The sequence below is a fragment of the Miscanthus floridulus genome, chromosome 16, assembly GCF_019320115.1.
Source record: "Miscanthus floridulus cultivar M001 chromosome 16, ASM1932011v1, whole genome shotgun sequence".
NCBI classification, from domain to species: Eukaryota; Viridiplantae; Streptophyta; class Magnoliopsida; order Poales; family Poaceae; genus Miscanthus; species Miscanthus floridulus.
This window is the reverse complement of record NC_089595.1, coordinates 111,815,398-111,832,254: the sequence shown is the minus strand read 5'-3', so window position 1 is coordinate 111,832,254 and position 16,857 is coordinate 111,815,398. Positions and strand designations below refer to the sequence as shown.

Here is a 16,857-nt window from a genome sequence, read left to right as displayed (position 1 = left end):
GGATTAAGTTGAAACCATCCACTAAATAGAATATATATAGTTCAAAAGTCATACTGATAATTGAAATATAGGCATAAAAGGGTACCACTGACTTATAATGCTATTTTCTGGCTATTTTATTCAACGCTTTACAATATAAACAGTTAAAAAGTCATACTGATAGTTAAAAGTCTAGAATACCAGGAATCCAATCCAAAAGAAAGATCCTTCTATTCATTCAATTCATTTCAAATAAGCAAGCCAATAAATAGAGCTAGTGTTGTAGTTAAAGCAGCGGATAGAAAACCGAAATAACTAGTTATAGTAAGCATAAACGGGTTAAATTCTATTTTTTACTACCCTACATATGTTGGTAAAGCACTTAAAATAAAGAGATGCAATATCCGAGTTTCTTTTCATAGCTGCATAAATATTAAAAAAACACATTGCTAAATAATTAAACAATTTGCTATTTGTGATGTTAGCAAATAGCTATGAAAAATAAACGACAATTTTCTGTAGAAAGATGAAGAGCAGAAGACACCGAAGAGCAAAGATTAAATTTTACCTAAATGAAATAGCGAATTAAGACGGTAAGCCTTACTGTTGTGTGGCCGTGCAGACTACAGATGAGATGAGACATGGACAGCGGCCTCCGATCCAATCCAGCGTCCAGGGCGGAGGGCGGCAGTGGCACTGCGGCAGGGCACCAGGGCATCTGTGCGTTAGGGGTTCAGCCGTCAGGCGGTGTGCGTGTCCTCAGTCCTCATGTTCAGATTATAGATTAATTAATTAGAACCGGAAACATCACGTACCTGGACTTGCCTATTGCCGCGTGGGCCGCATCCTCCCGTGATGGCGTAATGCGATCTAGATTTTTTTTTACGAATACGGCGTATACATACGACTACGTAAACCCGTTGCCGCCGGTCTCGCACCCTGTGGCTCCGCGCACTGTATATAAGTAGGCTGATACATATGCTATAAGTATTCACACAACTAATAGAGGATTGTATTATTTATAGAGCACCTTTGGAACACATAAATTTTATAGAAATTACATAGGAATTTCACATAAAATCGATTCATTTTTTACGAAACTGCTCGTAACTGCGAAGGCAGAGAAGATCCGGCGGGGTGTATGAGAGAGATCTCTGCAAGTCGGCTTGAGAACTGTACACCCCCGTACCAGCCCATACCCAAATTCCAGTAGGCAGCTCCGTGCCTCTAGGCACCATCACCTCTAGGAACTCATCTGACGTGGCCTAATAAACGCATTGCATGAGATGGGCGGCTTCGTCTCGCTCAGAAACAGACAGGTATCAGTAACATCAGATTAGTCCCCTAATCTTGCGTGCGCCTAGAAGGGAGTACAAAATAACTCCCGCATCAACCTTGAACCTTACTTACCTGGGCGAGGTCAATTGCTGATCAAAAAGAGCAATGGCCTAGGTTAGCAGCCTCCATTGCACTTTGGGAGGAGTGCTAGCTTAGCATCTTCTCAAGTAGAAGAGTGGACGTCATAATTTATAGTCCAGGGGTACGTGTTCGTGCGGCCCCTATCAATATAAGATTAAGTTTTGTAATTATAATTATAATTATTTTATTCTAGTAAGTATATGATTGAGACTTGTTAGTATATAATATATAGTGTTGTTGTATGTTTTCTTTTCTCTTACTCAAATTATAGGTGTTTTGCATGATAGAATAAAGTTTATCCATCTGTGCCCAACTTATATTATTAACAATGAAGCACTAGGATTCTACGTCGATTTCCACTAACACTGGAACTTGGAGATTAACAATGGAGCCCTATAATTCTACATCGATTTCCGCTAACAATGGAACTTAAGGAGACAAGCAAGAAATCTCACAATTCTGAACTTTGTTTGCTGCTTGTGGATTCCGAATTTGAGTTCTACAAATGTGTCGTCACGGAACATGTCAAACAAACTAGGCATTGAGTTGCTCTCTGGACTGATGCTCCCAACTTCTTTTTTTTAGTTGGTCAATTGGGGCAACTATTTTGGCCCATTCGTGCTTGAAAAAACCCATGTCTTCGGCTTGTTCGTCAATCAGGCCGAAGGGAGGAGAATACAAAACAGGGGCTTTACCCAGCCCAGGCCTTATTTTATGACAGAATCTTTATCTTTATCTTTATCTTTTCTTTATCTTTACCCATATAATATACTACTTTAAATTATCCTACGGTCACCAAACAAATCCCACCTCTACGGTAACAAACTAAACTACGTCCATCCCACAAAACACACACAGAAATAAACCATGTTAAAAACATACACACCAGATTAACTCCCACTCATCATCTCTCCTTGCTTAGCCGTATCCGACCGTTCTCCTTCGTTGATCTGCAATTGCCCCCGGCGACCGAGACCCCTCACCCTCACGGGCCCTAGTACCCAGTATACCTAATTTTTTACAATTTGACATTTTTTTGAAGAAAATTTACGTTTGACTTACTGTGAGACGTAAACTTATCTTTGGACTCTAGGGGTCGGCGCCAGGACTCATGACGCCGATGTGACTCATAGTGCCGATGTAACACGTCTCGACGCCATATATTTTGGCTTCGAGGTGCCTAGCCGTACACAGCAGGCCATTCTAGATGACGTTGACGTGGCCGGTGGCTCAACGTTAGAATACGTAGTGTCCAGCTCGGCGCCAAATACGTCGGCGCCGATATCGGAGCCACGTAATCTGGGGAGGTGGCAGCCGTTCGGGTTCCGGCCGCCATCTGCCGGTGCTTCAGCGCGCGGCATCCGCAAACCCAACCCCGAGAGTCCAGGTTCGAACCCCGCTATCTACGGGGAACAAAGAAAGACGCCAAAAAAAAAAAAAACCCCCGAGTGTCGAGGCGGGCGAAGGGGCGCAGGGGTAGGGCGTGCCGGCGCGTGCGGCAGACCGCCTGCAGCCTCCGCGGCACCGCCGATCCGCAGACGCGCTGCCGCTCCGGGCGGTAGATGGGCAGGGGCGCAGCCGCGCAGGCTACTAGGCGCCGAGCGTGAGGCCGCGAGCGCTGGACGCCCGGACGGCCGGGCACCACGCTGCCACAGGCGGAGCTCCTCCCTCCGACCGCGCTGCTCGCTCGCTCGCGCTGCTCCTCCCTCCGCTCGCCCGAATGCCGGCACCCCCGTCTGAATCCGGCGCGCCCCTCCCCGATCCGCGCCGAATCGCCGCCGCTCGGGGCGGAACCGTAATCCGATCTCGACCCGTTTCCCCACGATGGGCGCCGGCCCTGTCTGCCGCGGCGGCCCCTCCCCTGCCGCCGGCGCCGCCACGGGGCGGCCGTTCCGACGCTCGCCACGTCCTCCTCCGCCTCCCCTTCCTAGGCCCCCTCCGAGACGGCGTCCACGTCGGTCATCAAGACGGTGTCCTCGTCCATTGCTTTGCTGGGGTGTCGAGGAGGTAGGCGTCTGGAGCGTTGCCATTTTCGATTTCGTTTTGTGGGTAAAGTTAGGATCACTTCTTCGGAACAGTCATGTTTAGCAATGGAATTAGATTGGGTGTGGTAGTAATAGCATAGCAGTACCAATTTGCTTTGAAGGTGTGAAATTTGACCAAACCAATTTGTAGTGCATGCGATGAAACTGAATGTTTGTGACACAAACCACTTGGAGTAGGCTGCTGCCTGCTTGAAATTTGCAAATTGGAATTTGACTTTACCCATGTAGTGTCTCTATTTAGTAAATTGGTTAGAACAAGACTGTTCACCAACTCCCTTTTGCATCTTTGTATGTTTATTTATTCATCGTTATTTCAAATTTACTGCAGTTCTTTCATCATAGTTGCTTATCTCATGAGATTAGAACACAAATCTCTTGAAGGCCTGAACTCTCTTTTCTTGGAAAGAGAACATGTATCTTTTCATCTACTATAAAAGAATTTTACCCATGTTGCTTTTTTCAGAAGCATTAGAAGCTTTGAAGGAGATTTCTGAGTTGGCGTGCCCAAATGATGGTTTTCTTGACCCGCTGAAATTTTCTCAGGATCTGCTGGCAGCATATGAACTCCTGTAGTGTTTGTTGCTTAGCTGACCATTCTTCAAAGTTGATACTTCAAGTCATTTGTACAAGAGATTCCGCTTAAAATTATTAGGTTAGTCCTGATCCATTTTGGTTAAAGTGGTGTTTACAAGTTGCCGTTAATAGGGGACTTTCTCCTGTTTCCGTGGGGTATTCTCTATGTTTTATTTGTTTGCCCATTTTATACCGTGAATCATGAAATGTCTTCCTCGTGTATCTTAGTGGTGCACAATTGGCAGTCCATATAAAATCAGTTTGTGTTGTGATACATTTAGATTGGAAGCATACTCTTCTACAGTGATCCCTGATTCATGATGCAGAGTGTTCGAATGTTTTGTTACTAATGAATTCGTACCTACACCTGTGTATCAATATGAAGTGCTGTATGGTTAGGATTTAGGACATGTAGCTGCACATAAAATAAATAAAATTGTGTTTCAGATTTTCTTGTTCTTCTAAAAATATCAAAGTTGTCGATTGTTCAGTCTTAATCTGTTAGAAGTTTGAGCATTAAAAAATACTATCAGTTCATCAAATAAAATTGGTCATTAGTAAACAGTAATCTTATTCAGTATGCAGTAGTTGTACCCTTGGTGCATCTTTTATCATGTGGTTTTTCTTACTATGTTATCCTTATTCCTTAGAGATCTGTTTCCTCCATTGTTGTTCCCCAGCCGGCGGCGGGCGTCGTGGGAGCCCGGTGCGGTGGAGAACCTAGAGGTATCTCTGAAGCATATCAGGTCAAAAAGGTAGAAAACCTGACTGTGTGGTTTATATATTTTTACAGTACACTGTTTTGGCTTGCATTTGACAAGGGTTGATATGTTTGCAGAATCAAATGTTACTTGATCAGCTCTTTGATCTCAAAAGTAAGGTAATAATGATGAGCTCTGGTTACCTTTTGCCTAATTTTATTTCTGTTCCATGCATTAGTACACCAAACCTTGTAACGCTGAGATAACAGTTATGTTTTGCAGGAACAGGAATTGCAGGATCCATTCTTTGGGCCCCTTCTCATGGATAAGAGTGGAAGAGCCCTTCTTTTGGTACGAACTGTCTAAATTTTAGTAGATGTACATAAAGGTAGTTGGTTTGAGCTGTGGATCAACTTCTTCATTGTGCTAATCTGCAGGTACATTGGGAATCGATGGGTATATATGAATCAACATTGTGCTCTGCAGCTGGACGGTGGGCATCTATCTGCTCTCATCTTTCAGCTGTTTGTGGTTTTGCTTCAGTGAGCATTGGGTTGAATAATTTTCTTTTGTTGTGCCTTGTTGCCTGTAGGGACTGATCACTGGAGGCTTGATCCTGCTGGGCCTGATCTGCACTCGTTCCAGGTCAGCGCCGTCCCTGAGTTGCAGACAAGGAAGAATGACACTTGGATTCGCGTCACAAGGATGCTAGAAGCACCAGCAGGCTGAATATCCTATCCAAGGCCTCGCTGCCACCAGAGATGCACTAAGTTCGTTTAAACAACCACTGTGCTTGTAAATAATGTGTTCACATGAGCTTGAGAGCTTTATGTATATATATCCAGTATGGAGCTTTGCTCTGCTGAGGCAAAGGACATTTCATTGAGCTGTAGGTGCAGTGTAAAAAGTTGGGAATTATATTTGTGGAATCCTAAGCCAGGATAGTAACGTGAAGAGAGGCAGAGGAAGACCGAAGTTGACTTGGGTAGAGGCAATAAAAGGAGACTTGAAAGGATGGAATATACCCAAAGACTTAGCCTTAGATAGGAGTGCTTGGAAGACAACTATTCACGTGTCTGAACCTTGATTGCTTCTGATGGGTTTCAACCCTAGCCTATCCCAACTTGTTTGTGACTTAAAGGCTTTGTTATTGTTGTTGTTGTAATTATGTTAGTTTATCTGAAAAGTGTACATATGAAAATTATCACATGAATTCGATCATGTTTTGGGTTTTACCGTAGCGTTAGCATGGGCATTATCCTGTTTGTTGTTTTGTGCATGACGAGGTTAACTCAGATGCATTGTGTCCTTTGTCCTGTGAGTCAGAATGCGAGGCAGCTACTGAGCGAGTGCGTGGCATCGCACCTGCGGCACAAGGATGTAGCTCTGGAGTACGAGTCAGGGCTGCAGTCCTCCAGTGGGAGGATATTGCTCCAGAGCTTGCCAGGTGCTGGTCGAGAATGGAGCTTATGTTTCCATCTGCTTATATGGATGTTGAGATTTTTCTTGGTTGCTATAATGCAGGGACTAAACTCTACCGCGAGAGATTTGTGAGGGCTCTTGCCAATGAGTTGTGTGCACCATTATTGGTTCTGGACAGCAGTGTTCTAGCACCATATGTAATATAATCTGCCCCATACATTAGAAGTCTTAAGGTTTGTGGTTGAAGTTGAACCTAATGCCTGACCTTGTAGGATTGTGGCGAAGACTGTTCAGAGAGTGAGGGAGAGGATAATCATGCAGAGCGCAGAGGTAGAGGATAAAGGTTCAGAATCAGAGGTCGATGGTAAAGGTGATGAAAGTGATAATGATGGCACAGTCCAATCAGGTAAATCTTCACACACACTGAGTTTAAACACTGTTGTCCGATCCCTGTCCTATCTTCTCTTTTATTTTTCTTACAAGGAGTCTTTAAAAAATGTATTGTTAATCTCTGTCAAGATGAATGGTGGAATAAGATGCACACAAGGGATGAATAAAATTTTGACACCGCTGTTCTTTGTATTTCAAAGTGATCCGGATGATAAAATTGATGTATGGAGTAAGAGATTGTTTGTACCAAAAGTTCTTAGTGCCCTTCATAGTACTGCTGATAGCTGAAGAGTTCAGTCCCTGCATTCGAGGTACACTAGCCAAATTATGTCAGCTTGTAGCAAAGTTTGATGGAGAACTCCAGCATCGGTAATAACTACAAAAGTAAGTCTTTGCATGCTGCATACGCCAAGCTATTCATTGTCTTAAGGATTGTTTTCTGTTTGGCCTTCCAGGTCATTGACCTGAATTAAACTTCTAATTTCTTATGGTATATGTGTTGTAAGGATAATAGTGACAGAAATTTAAGTGCTTCTTTGTGGTGTATGTCTTCAAATGGTTTAGTTGTAAGAATCACTGTCAGTTGAACCCACCCTTCGAGTAGTAGGACTTATTACCATCTAAAATTAGGTGTTTTTGTTTGTTTGTAAATTGAACAATCCATGTATGAACCATGGTATCTCAAACTACATGAAGTCATCGTCGTTTGTAATTTTCTACCAGCATAATCCCTTCCAAACATACATAGTGGCAGCCATAGTGAATTATTTTTTCTAGACGATACCGTAGCGTTAGCACGGACAATATACTAGTAGTATTAGTTTCTGGGTGCTTAGCGTCCCTGCACTGCAGGGAGGACATGACAGGGGTTTAGTATAGTTAATTAGTCCCATATCGGTTTCCCAATCTTGCTTGCCTTTTGAGAAGGACTACAAAGTGAACCACATGTGCAACCTTGATCCATACTTACCTGGACGGGGTCTATGGTTGATAAGAAGAGCCATGGGCCTAAGTTAGCTGTCTCTATTGCACTTGGGAGGAGTGCTGGCTTACCATCTCCCCAAGTAGGAGAGTAGACGTCATAATTTATGTCAAAGGGGGTACGCGTCTGCGCAGCCCCTACCAATCCTAATTATTAAGTTTTTCTTGTTTTGATTAATTATTAAAATTAATAATTAACTAATGGTTAATTAATAATAACTAGTTAATTAATTACCTTTTGTTATTAATAATTAATTAATTTTTGTTATTAATAGTTAATTAATTATTGTTATTAACAATAATAAGTATGATATTTTATTATATTTTCATATTATTTTTATTACCATTATTATTAATGATGAGATTTTTTTTGTTATTAATTTTTTGCTTCGGTTTCCTAGTTTTGGGTTCAACAAAATGTCTAAACTTTTTCGCAAAAGAAAAGAAACAAAATGTCTAGCCGACGGGCCAAACAGACTAGACATTGAGTTGCTTTCCTCCAGCTGAGTTGGACCTGAAGGGCCTTTTCTCGCAGTCGCATGGTTAGTGAAGTTGACCGTGCTTCGCTTGCCACAACAGGGTTCCGAAGTTGGTGGCCTGCAGAGTGTTGACTGGGCACGGACGCACGGTGAGCAACGCATGGATTCCTGATCTCCGCCTTCGCATGAAGATGCCAACGGCATGGGGAGACAGACACGGCGGCGGATGAAACCACAGCCGTCCCGCGTCCACCATCTGAGGTCGACGGAGATGACCTCACATGCCACGGCTTACACACAACCATGCATCGCACGCCAAGGCTTCGCATGAAGGCGCCAACGGCATGGGGAGGCAGACGCGGCGGCGGATGAAGCTCCTGCTGTCCGGTGTCCGCCATCGCCGCCGCTGAGATGGTAGTCGACAGAGATGGTGACGCCTGGCGCGAGTCTGACGCCGATTTCAAACAACACTTCAAAAGGTACACAATTCCGGTTTCCCCTCACCAGTTAAGTTTGCCGCTGCATTATCATGCCAAGGTTGCAGAATAAAATTACTTCTTTCAAAAACAAAATCATGCCTACATATTTAGGATCCATGTCTAGTTCATGATCAGTGACTCCAACCGCATGCAGGCAGACGCATGGAGCTGGCAGCACTGCAAATACCACGGGTACAAATTTGCTTAAAATTTATTGTTTCAAAATTCTAACGTGTGCCCGGTATTGAACCGGACATATTATAGCTGATGAATACAACAAATAAATTGCTCCCCTCCGCAAGCCGTGCAAGGGTTGAGTGCCTTCTGCTACTATTCCATCGTACCTTATACATATATAAACACACTTGCCTTCTGCTATGGCCTCGTATTGTACAATGTACATTCATATGAACACTGAAGATGGTACATTCAAGCAAAGACTGGCTGCAAGATCGCTGCAGAATCCATGAACTGAATGGCCCTGCGGCATGACTCAAATAACACATGGTGGCTTCTGATACCTAGATCATGACATGTCAGCGGAATGAGAATGCGATTTCCTCTAGCGTCCTTCCCTTGGTCTCCGGCACCCACAAGCACACGAAAATGAGGGCCATGGTAGACACAGCAGCATAGATAGCAAAGGTTCCTGAGCAAAACAAGACATGGTAAGATCCCAATGTCGCAAGGGAAAACACGTTCTTGAAGGGAGGGAAGGACAAAGAAAGAGACCTCCACTGCTCCAGTTCAACATTAGGCTTGCCGTCATTGTAATGGCCCATGCTGTCAGCCAGTTCGCCAGGGTCGCAACACTTCCAGCAAGGCTCTTGATGTTAACAGGAAGAATCTGAAAGGAAAACAACGTAAATTCAAAAATCTCCCTTCAAGTTTGCAGATGCAGTATCTCTAGGCATTTCATTACGCATGCACATTGGGCAGCTAGATAAGATGCTCGCTGTCATTCGTGTTTTAATTAATAACTACTCAATGAGGTAATCTATACATATCTATAAAAGACGTGCAGCCTGGGATCTCCGACCGCTCTCACATATCACTGTTCCGGTAACAGGCAACGCGCAATGAACAGTAACGGTTTTTATAAACAGTAACGGGTCGGGGGTACAGTAACGTGTTTCATAACCAGTAACAACGTCGGTGTTTTTTTAAAACACTAACGGGTACGGTGAACAGTACTACACCCGTTAATAAGCACTACCACCCTATACATATTTTTTTTAAACGCAATACAAACCTTTTTTTCACCACTATTGCCCGCGCAAAGCGCGGGGCTCCCTGCTAGTTTCAGTATTTTGAGGTAGGCATAGCTGTCCTCTGGCTAGAGAAAATAATGCAGTTTCCCATGCAATTTGAAGGAGCAACTACAGTTTATAAATAACAAGAGTTTGCACCATTTTAAAAAGCTATAGCTATGTTGAGAGGTTGTGGATTTGGGGTTGCAGTATCTCAGAGTGCATGAAATTCAAAGCTGGGGACTCGGAGCAAAAGTGCTAAGTGGCACTCATAATAATTACATAAAGATAAAAAAGCAAAGAAACATTAGTGAATTAAAAGCTCTGTATAATATAAAAAGCAAGAGTAAACTATACCTCAGACATAATGATCCAGGGAATTGCTCCCAAGCCAAGAGAAAATGCAATCACAAATGCCTGGAGAGCAAAAAATAAGGCCTCAAACAAGCTTCTCTCAACAAGGGGAACAAATAATATGTAATAGTACTGCGACTAACCACAAGTCCAGCCAGTGAAAGCATACTCATTGCAGAGTATAAGTGAGAACCAGCAGTTATGTTGTCCTGTTCCAGAATTGAAGCAAGAATGTTTCAGAAAGGAATGACAATGTCGATAGACTTTAAGCAATACGATTATTTCGGTAGAGTGCGCTGTAAACAATAGCATGCTACTATTTTTTAAGTGACATTACCTTCACAAAAAATGACACAGAAACAATAACAAGAGTAATGACCATTCCTGTGGTAGAAATCTGAAAAGACAGCTCAATTAACATAACTGGATAATCATGTCCAATAAACAATTCTGATGGAAAGTTGGAAACTAACAATGAGAAGAAGCCTTCGACCAGCTTTGTCAGTCAACCAGGTTGTCACTCCAGTAGCAATCACCTGAAATGATAAGATCCCATTAAGTATGCAGTGCCAAGCCCACATCTGCTCAAAGTTTGTCCAAGAAACAAGGGACGTAACAACTTTAAAACAAATATACCTGAACAGCCCCCAAACCAAAGGTTGCTAGATTACTGTTTGTAATACCTGTTCAGGAAGAGAATTCAGTAAGATAACAGATTTGGAAGTCTAGGTTCTAGAACTGTTCTTCCCCTTTTTTACATATTAAATGAAGCATTGTGGTATCCATACAAAGCATGAATCGAACCGAAACAAGGTAACTTTCATTTCCTGGACAAGTTCCAAAATATGCAAGCCAGAAAGCATATCTCAATTGCATTAGAATCTAGAAACAGAGATTGACCGTGTTTTGGAGAATGTACCAGCAGCTTTGAAGATGCTTGCAGCATAAAATAGAATGCCATTGACACCACTTAGCTGCTGCAGGACAAGGAGACCGATTCCTATCTAAAAACAAGCCAATTAGCAAAACTGCAAAAGAGTAAACATTAATATGTAAACAGAGAGTAACAAATAGCAAGGCACCAACCACAAGGGGAACACTGTATCTCTTCTGCTTGATATCAGCAAATCTTATGGTTGTCCTCCTCCTTGATGATGCTACTGATCTCTGTGTGAAAATGGAAGATAACTATGTAATTCACATCTCCTATGGTACATTATACTGCAAAAAATAAGAGAAATTCTACACCAGCTTCTGAGAGCAACGCATTGACAGCTGCACCAGTGTACCATTGAGAACAAGATTAACGAAATATATATCTATCTTGGAGCCTGGACCTTGTGGTGTCATCGTAATCGGTGTGTTTTTGATGGGGCATCTCCAATGCCAGCGGCTCGAAGTATTTCTTATCTCATCTCATGTCCCTTGCACTAGGTGTAGTTGAGTTTAGGTCGTGGTCGAGTTTTATTCTGTATAAGGGCGTGTTCGTCTTCCTAAAACTAAAATGTTGGACTGAGTGTGTTGTATGTGTATGTTTGTAAGTACACAGCTCTCCTGCGTGTCTGAGGAAAAAATGTATATCTCTATCTCTATTATAGCTAAACTGGAATTCCACTATTGATTACCTTTATTTCATTTACTTCTGCTGTTATGTCCGTCTGAAATCCTCGCAGAACTTGCAGTGAATATTCAAAATCCTCCATCTTCCCCATTTTTGCCTGAAACAAACAATCTGTTGTACTCAGGTCCTGCCATTAATGCTATGAAAAGATACAACAACAACAACAACAACAACAACAAAGCCTTTAAGTCCCAAACAAGTTGGGGTAGGCTAGAGTTGAAACCCAACAGAAGCAATCAAGGTTCAGGCACGTGAATAGCTGTCTTCCAAGCACTCCTATCTAAGGCTAAGTCTTTGGGTATATTCCATCCTTTCAAGTCTCCTTTTATTGCCTCTACCCAAGTCAACTTCGGTCTTCCTCTGCCTCTCTTCACGTTACTATCCTGACTTAGGATTCCACTACGCACCGGTGCATCTGGAGGTCTCCGTTGCACATGTCCAAACCATCTCAACCGGTGTTGGACAAGCTTTTCTTCAATTGATGCTACCCCTAATCTCTCACGTATATCATCGTTCCGAACTCGATCCCTTCTTGTATGACCGCAAATCCAACGCAACATACGCATTTCCACGACACTTAGCTGTTGAATATGTCGTCTTTTCGTAGGCCAACATTCTGCACCATACAACATAGCAGGTCTAATCGCCGTCCTATAAAACTTGCCTTTTAGCTTCTGTGGTACCCTTTTGTCACATAGGACACCAGACGTTTGCCGCCACTTCATCCACCCTGCTTTAATTCTATGGCTAACATCTTCATCAATATCCCCGTCCCTCTGTAGCATTGATCCTAAATATCGAAAGGTATCCTTCCTAGGCACTACTTGACCTTCCAAACTAACATCTTCCTCCTCCCGAGTAGTAGTGCCGAAGTCACATCTCATATACTCAGTTTTAGTTCTACTAAGTCTAAAACCTTTGGACTCCAAAGTCTCCCGCCATAACTCCAGTTTCTGATTCACTCCTGTCCGGCTTTCATCAACTAGCACTACATCGTCCGCGAAAAGCATACACCAAGGGATGTCCCCTTGTATGTCCCTTGTGACCTCATCCATTACTAAAGCAAACAAATAAGGGCTCAAAGCTGACCCTTGATGTAGTCCTATCCTAATCGGGAAGTCATCCGTGTCTCCATCGCTTGTTCGAACTCTAGTCACAACATTGCTGTACATGTCCTTAATGAGCCCGACGTACTTCGTTGGGACTTTATGTTTGTCCAAAGCCCACCACATAACATTCCTTGGTATTTTATCATAAGCCTTCTCCAAGTCAATAAAAACCATATGTAGGTCCTTCTTCTTCTCCCTATACCGCTCCATAACTTGTCTAATTAAGAAAATGGCTTCCATGGTTGACCTTCCGGGCATGAAACCAAATTGGTTCATAGAGACCCGCGTTATTGCTCTTAAGCGATGCTCGATAACTCTCTCCCATAGCTTCATAGTATGGCTCATCAACTTAATTCCCCGGTAATTTGTACAACTTTGAATATCCCCTTTATTCTTGTAGATCGGTACCAATATACTTCTCCTCCACTCATCAGGCATCTTGTTCGATCGAAAAATATGGTTGAACAGCTTGGTTAACCATACTACAGCTATGTCCCCGAGGCATCTCCACACCTCGATTGGGATACCATCCGGTCCCATCGCCTTACCTCCTTACCTCCTTTTCAATGCTATGAAAAGATAATACCATGGAATACTTACCAGCCACCTTGGGGATTCAGGGACAAAGAACAGTCCAGGAATCAGGATTGAACAAGGTAAAATGCCTAAAACATGTAGAAGTAACAGAAAAGTAGTTAGGAAGATGATTTTGTACAAATAAAACAACGGAAACAGTCAACTGATGGGTGCTATGTAGCATATTGCCGTTTCATATACTAAACCAATGGACTAAAGTTTTACATCATACCTAGAACAGCAAGAATTCTCCAGGGAACAAACATGCCAAACAGGTAGGCAAGCAATATACCAATTGTGACGGAGAGCTGTAAAAGAAATTATGGATTGGTTCGAAGTTGACAACAACATTGACAGATCAGAAGAAATGCTACACATGAATAACGATAATGAAACTGTTGTCGTTCACTACTAAAAAAAACTACCTGATTGACAGAACCAAGAGCTCCCCTCTGATCCTGAGGAGCAATTTCTGCAATATAAACCGGTACCTGGAACCATGAAATAGAAGTTCCAATCATAAAGATAGCATTGGGCATAAAAACATCAAAGTATAAGTAACCAAGTCGCTAACAAGTCCTTAAAAACTGCATTGTTTAACCAGGAATGCCCTGTCACAAAAACCTGCACCAGCAAGTGGTACACTGGAGTTGAAAGGCTACCTAGGTATGCTATTGCCATGCAAAGAAATTTACCCATTATCATTCTGGCTTTATAGAAAATTAAAACTTGACTGTACAATATGCAACAAATTGTATATATAGGAAGTCAATTCCGCAACAGTATTCGACATAGGGTTTCAGTCACTTCTAAGTGCTAATAGTCTCATTTGACAGTGAAATGAGCATACCATATTATTCCGAACAGGGGTCAGTGACCTTGATTTATGAGTTTTCTTGCCTAGTATTATTAATATTTAGTTATGTTACCTAAGGAAGTAACCTTTTATTTAAGAGCTATAAACTTTGCACTTTTGTTAGTTGACTTGTTATTTAATATTGTTACATCATACCAAACTATATGCCTTAGTATGTTTACATTTCCACTAGAGCTTACTGCTTTGTTTTGAATGCGTCAGGGCTTGGGATTGTTTGTTTGTATGGGCTTTTTAAGACGTGAATTATGAAAAGCAGAATTTTCTGTTTTAAAAAATACCAAAGAACTGTAATCTGTAACAGTTAGAAGACGATAAACATGAAAATGCCACTATTTCTGTATAGAGTAATTTGTTTTTACTAAGAGGGAGGAGAAAAGAGCTGCATACTGTATAAGATATTACACCCACTCCAAATCCTTCTAGCAGACGGCCCATAAACAAGAAGGAGGAATCCTGAATATACACCAAATCAGAAGTAAATAAACACAAAAATTATTATCATATTGATGAACAAAGAAAATCAGCAGCAGGGGCATGGAAAAATGACTGTAGCTAAAAACTTACTTTTGCAAATGATATCGCAAGCCACCCAATTATGTTTGGAATTGCAGCAATCATGAGAGACTGCAAGGCCAACCAAAGAATTCAATCAGTGCACAAGCAGATCTTTCAAGGTTCCCAGTAACAAAGCTAAGCTGACACTTTTTAACCTCCTACGGTAATTGATACTGATACTGTGCACGCTTAAACTAGCTGCCACTTTTTAACCTCCTACAGTACTTAATACCAATACTGCGCACGCTTAAACGATGATTCAGTCTGTTCTATTGCATTGTGTTCCATGATCTGGTCTAGCAGACACAAAGTAAAATGGTAGTCTCACCCCCTTGCGGCCGATATACTCTGCAAGTTGCCCACTGGAGATGGCACCTACCATCGCCCCTACGTTTGATAACGATCCGAAGAGTGAGAACTGCATAGAAAAAAGACACGGCCAAGCAGCATGAAGCAAGTGTAACCATTACAAGGAAGCAACGCATCAACCGAGAAAACAACGTCACCTCGGAGAGGGAGAGGCCGAGGTCAGCAATGATGGCGTCCTGCGTGGGAGAGGAGTAACCGCAGGTGAAACCGAACTGGATGGGACCTAGAGCGACAATGAGCGTGCAGAGCGTCGCCGAGATAGCGACGTCGCGCAGGGAGAAGGCAGAGGAGCCTAGACGCTCCATGAGGCTAGATTGGCGCGAGCCCATCATGCCACCCGCCGGCGGCATGCGGTACCAGCTTCCGGTGTTCAGGAGCGGCTTCCGCAGGTCGGTGGCGGAGGACGTCCTTCCCCCATCCTCCCCGCCACTCTCCTGGTCCCGAAAGCTCATGCCTGAGCCTTATTTTCTTCTCGGCCGCACGGCAACGAACGAAGAATTGCTGCAAGTAGCGTCCGTCGATCTCGAGCGCTGGCGGAGAAGAAGGAGAGTCCGATCAGCGCACGAAATTGGATCTGGTTGAATGATTGGTCGAGAGAAGGGAATCCACCCACGCAATCGAGCTGGGATTACTCACCGACTTGATTGAGGAAGGGAAAAAAGGCCGCCCCGGTGGTGGATCTCCGGCGAGAAGGGGAGAGGAGGATCCGTGGAGCGGACCGGCGGCCTAGTGTTACGCTGCGCTGCGTCGCGCGTTTCGCCCGCCGCCGCTCCGGGGTTGGCCCTTTGTGACCGGAGTTTGATTGCAGTCTGCAGAGAGGAGAGATTAGAGGGACCACGGACGGACGGACAGGGAAGTTAGTCTCGGTTTCTTCCGTTTTTCCTCGAGACTTTTACGCGCGTGCCATTAAAAAAAAGTAATTATACATGAGTCTGTCTACCGTGAAAAAAAAAGTAATTATAACATATGAATTTTTCTGTATCGTAGAATTAAGATCCAGAAACCTCCGGTCTTCTTTAAACTCTAGAAGATTACAAATCATAAGATCATATATCCATAAATTATAAAAAATAATTTTTTTACTATACAAAGATAAAAGGACAGATCCTCTAGCCGCACGCGTATACATGTATAGAACGGGCGGTCATTCTGCTGGCTCTTCGTATAGATCACCTTTCCCCCATGCTCATGCACACACATGCACGTATGCAGCAGCCAGCAGCAAGCAAACGTGCAGACAATGACAGACGGTGACCGAGAAGACAGTTGAAAATAGAGAGAGAGAAAAAATTTCATGTGTTTTTTTTCGCTAAAACATATGTGTTGTATAGTATTCCTGTTATACATAAGTCATTTTATGTTCTTACATGTGCCACTGCTATGAACTTTTTTATCCTTCACATCATTTTCGTCAGATTTATCTCTAACGGTGTTAAATCATGAGTGTAAAAAGTCAAAATACTCCTAGGTCTAAATATGTAATTAATTTTTGAGCATCTTAATGAGCTTAAATGAAAAAAAACTCAAAACTAGAAAGTTATAAACCTCAATAATATCTATAATTTTTGTATAAAAATTATCTTCATTTAATTTCATAAAAAAAGATATGATTTGATATGATTAATATGTCTTAGAAAAATCATATTTTTTATACGAAATCGATTGAAGATAATTTTTA

At 42.6% G+C, this 16,857-nt stretch overlaps 2 protein-coding genes, 1 long non-coding RNA gene and 2 other non-coding genes across 10 annotated transcripts; 4 read left to right on the top strand and 1 right to left on the bottom strand.

The window, feature by feature from the left end:
* The first annotated feature begins 1,381 nt into the window (after window positions 1-1,381).
* Window positions 1,382-1,541, top strand: LOC136514682 (U1 spliceosomal RNA). Its single transcript, XR_010773822.1, has one exon. It is a non-coding gene; the product is annotated as a U1 spliceosomal RNA (small nuclear RNA).
* A 1,270-nt stretch (window positions 1,542-2,811) lies between these two features.
* Window positions 2,812-5,957, top strand: LOC136512908 (uncharacterized). 6 transcript variants are annotated; one of them, XR_010773243.1, is made up of 7 exons: window positions 2,812-3,405; window positions 3,987-4,095; window positions 4,667-4,771; window positions 4,855-4,896; window positions 5,000-5,068; window positions 5,155-5,210; window positions 5,310-5,957. XR_010773243.1 is itself a non-coding variant. In XM_066506918.1 (6 exons), the coding sequence occupies exons 1-6, from the start codon at window positions 3,119-3,121 to the stop codon at window positions 5,444-5,446; spliced, it is 666 nt and encodes a 221-aa protein (XP_066363015.1). In that variant the 5' UTR covers window positions 2,812-3,118; the 3' UTR covers window positions 5,447-5,957. The 6 variants fall into 6 exon arrangements, 3 of the variants coding, with proteins under 3 accessions (XP_066363015.1, XP_066363014.1, XP_066363016.1); XR_010773242.1 differs by having other exon boundaries at window positions 3,907-4,095; window positions 4,697-4,771; XR_010773241.1 differs by having other exon boundaries at window positions 3,907-4,095.
* Window positions 5,958-6,216: 259 nt separating this feature from the next.
* On the top strand, window positions 6,217-8,167 carry LOC136512909 (uncharacterized). Its single transcript, XR_010773244.1, has 3 exons — window positions 6,217-6,336; window positions 6,412-6,545; window positions 8,090-8,167. It is a non-coding gene; the product is annotated as an uncharacterized lncRNA (long non-coding RNA).
* On the top strand, window positions 7,492-7,651 carry LOC136514705 (U1 spliceosomal RNA). Its single transcript, XR_010773844.1, has one exon. It is a non-coding gene; the product is annotated as a U1 spliceosomal RNA (small nuclear RNA).
* A 492-nt stretch (window positions 8,168-8,659) lies between the features above and the next one.
* LOC136511739 (sugar transporter ERD6-like 4) lies at window positions 8,660-16,013 on the bottom strand. Its single transcript, XM_066505779.1, has 18 exons — window positions 15,816-16,013; window positions 15,317-15,709; window positions 15,139-15,228; window positions 14,820-14,879; window positions 14,643-14,708; window positions 13,804-13,869; window positions 13,611-13,686; window positions 13,403-13,467; window positions 11,698-11,790; window positions 11,159-11,239; window positions 10,992-11,076; window positions 10,709-10,755; window positions 10,546-10,608; window positions 10,410-10,469; window positions 10,216-10,281; window positions 10,076-10,135; window positions 9,201-9,315; window positions 8,660-9,117 (listed from the first exon to the last, which is right to left on the bottom strand). Exons 2-18 carry the CDS (start codon window positions 15,629-15,631, stop codon window positions 9,005-9,007), a joined length of 1,521 nt encoding a protein of 506 aa, XP_066361876.1. The 5' UTR covers window positions 15,632-15,709; window positions 15,816-16,013; the 3' UTR covers window positions 8,660-9,004.
* Between the last annotated feature and the right edge of the window lie 844 nt (window positions 16,014-16,857).

Bases quoted from the DNA above. Each gene is read 5' to 3' on its own strand.
- LOC136511739 (XM_066505779.1), bottom strand. From the start codon at position 15,631: ATGAGCTTTCGGGACCAGGAGAGTGGCGGGGAGGATGGGGGAAGGACG. The intron at 11,077-11,158 runs GTTGGTGCCTTG...GCTTGTTTTTAG, and splicing joins GATACAGTGTTCCCCTTGTG to ATAGGAATCGGTCTCCTTGT. The intron at 9,316-10,075 runs GTATAGTTTACT...TTTTCCTTTCAG, and splicing joins CCTGGATCATTATGTCTGAG to ATTCTTCCTGTTAACATCAA.
- LOC136512908 (XM_066506917.1), top strand. From the start codon at position 3,119: ATGCCGGCACCCCCGTCTGAATCCGGCGCGCCCCTCCCCGATCCGCGC. The intron at 4,897-4,999 runs GTAATAATGATG...TATGTTTTGCAG, and splicing joins TCTTTGATCTCAAAAGTAAG to GAACAGGAATTGCAGGATCC. The intron at 5,069-5,154 runs GTACGAACTGTC...GCTAATCTGCAG, and splicing joins GTGGAAGAGCCCTTCTTTTG to GTACATTGGGAATCGATGGG.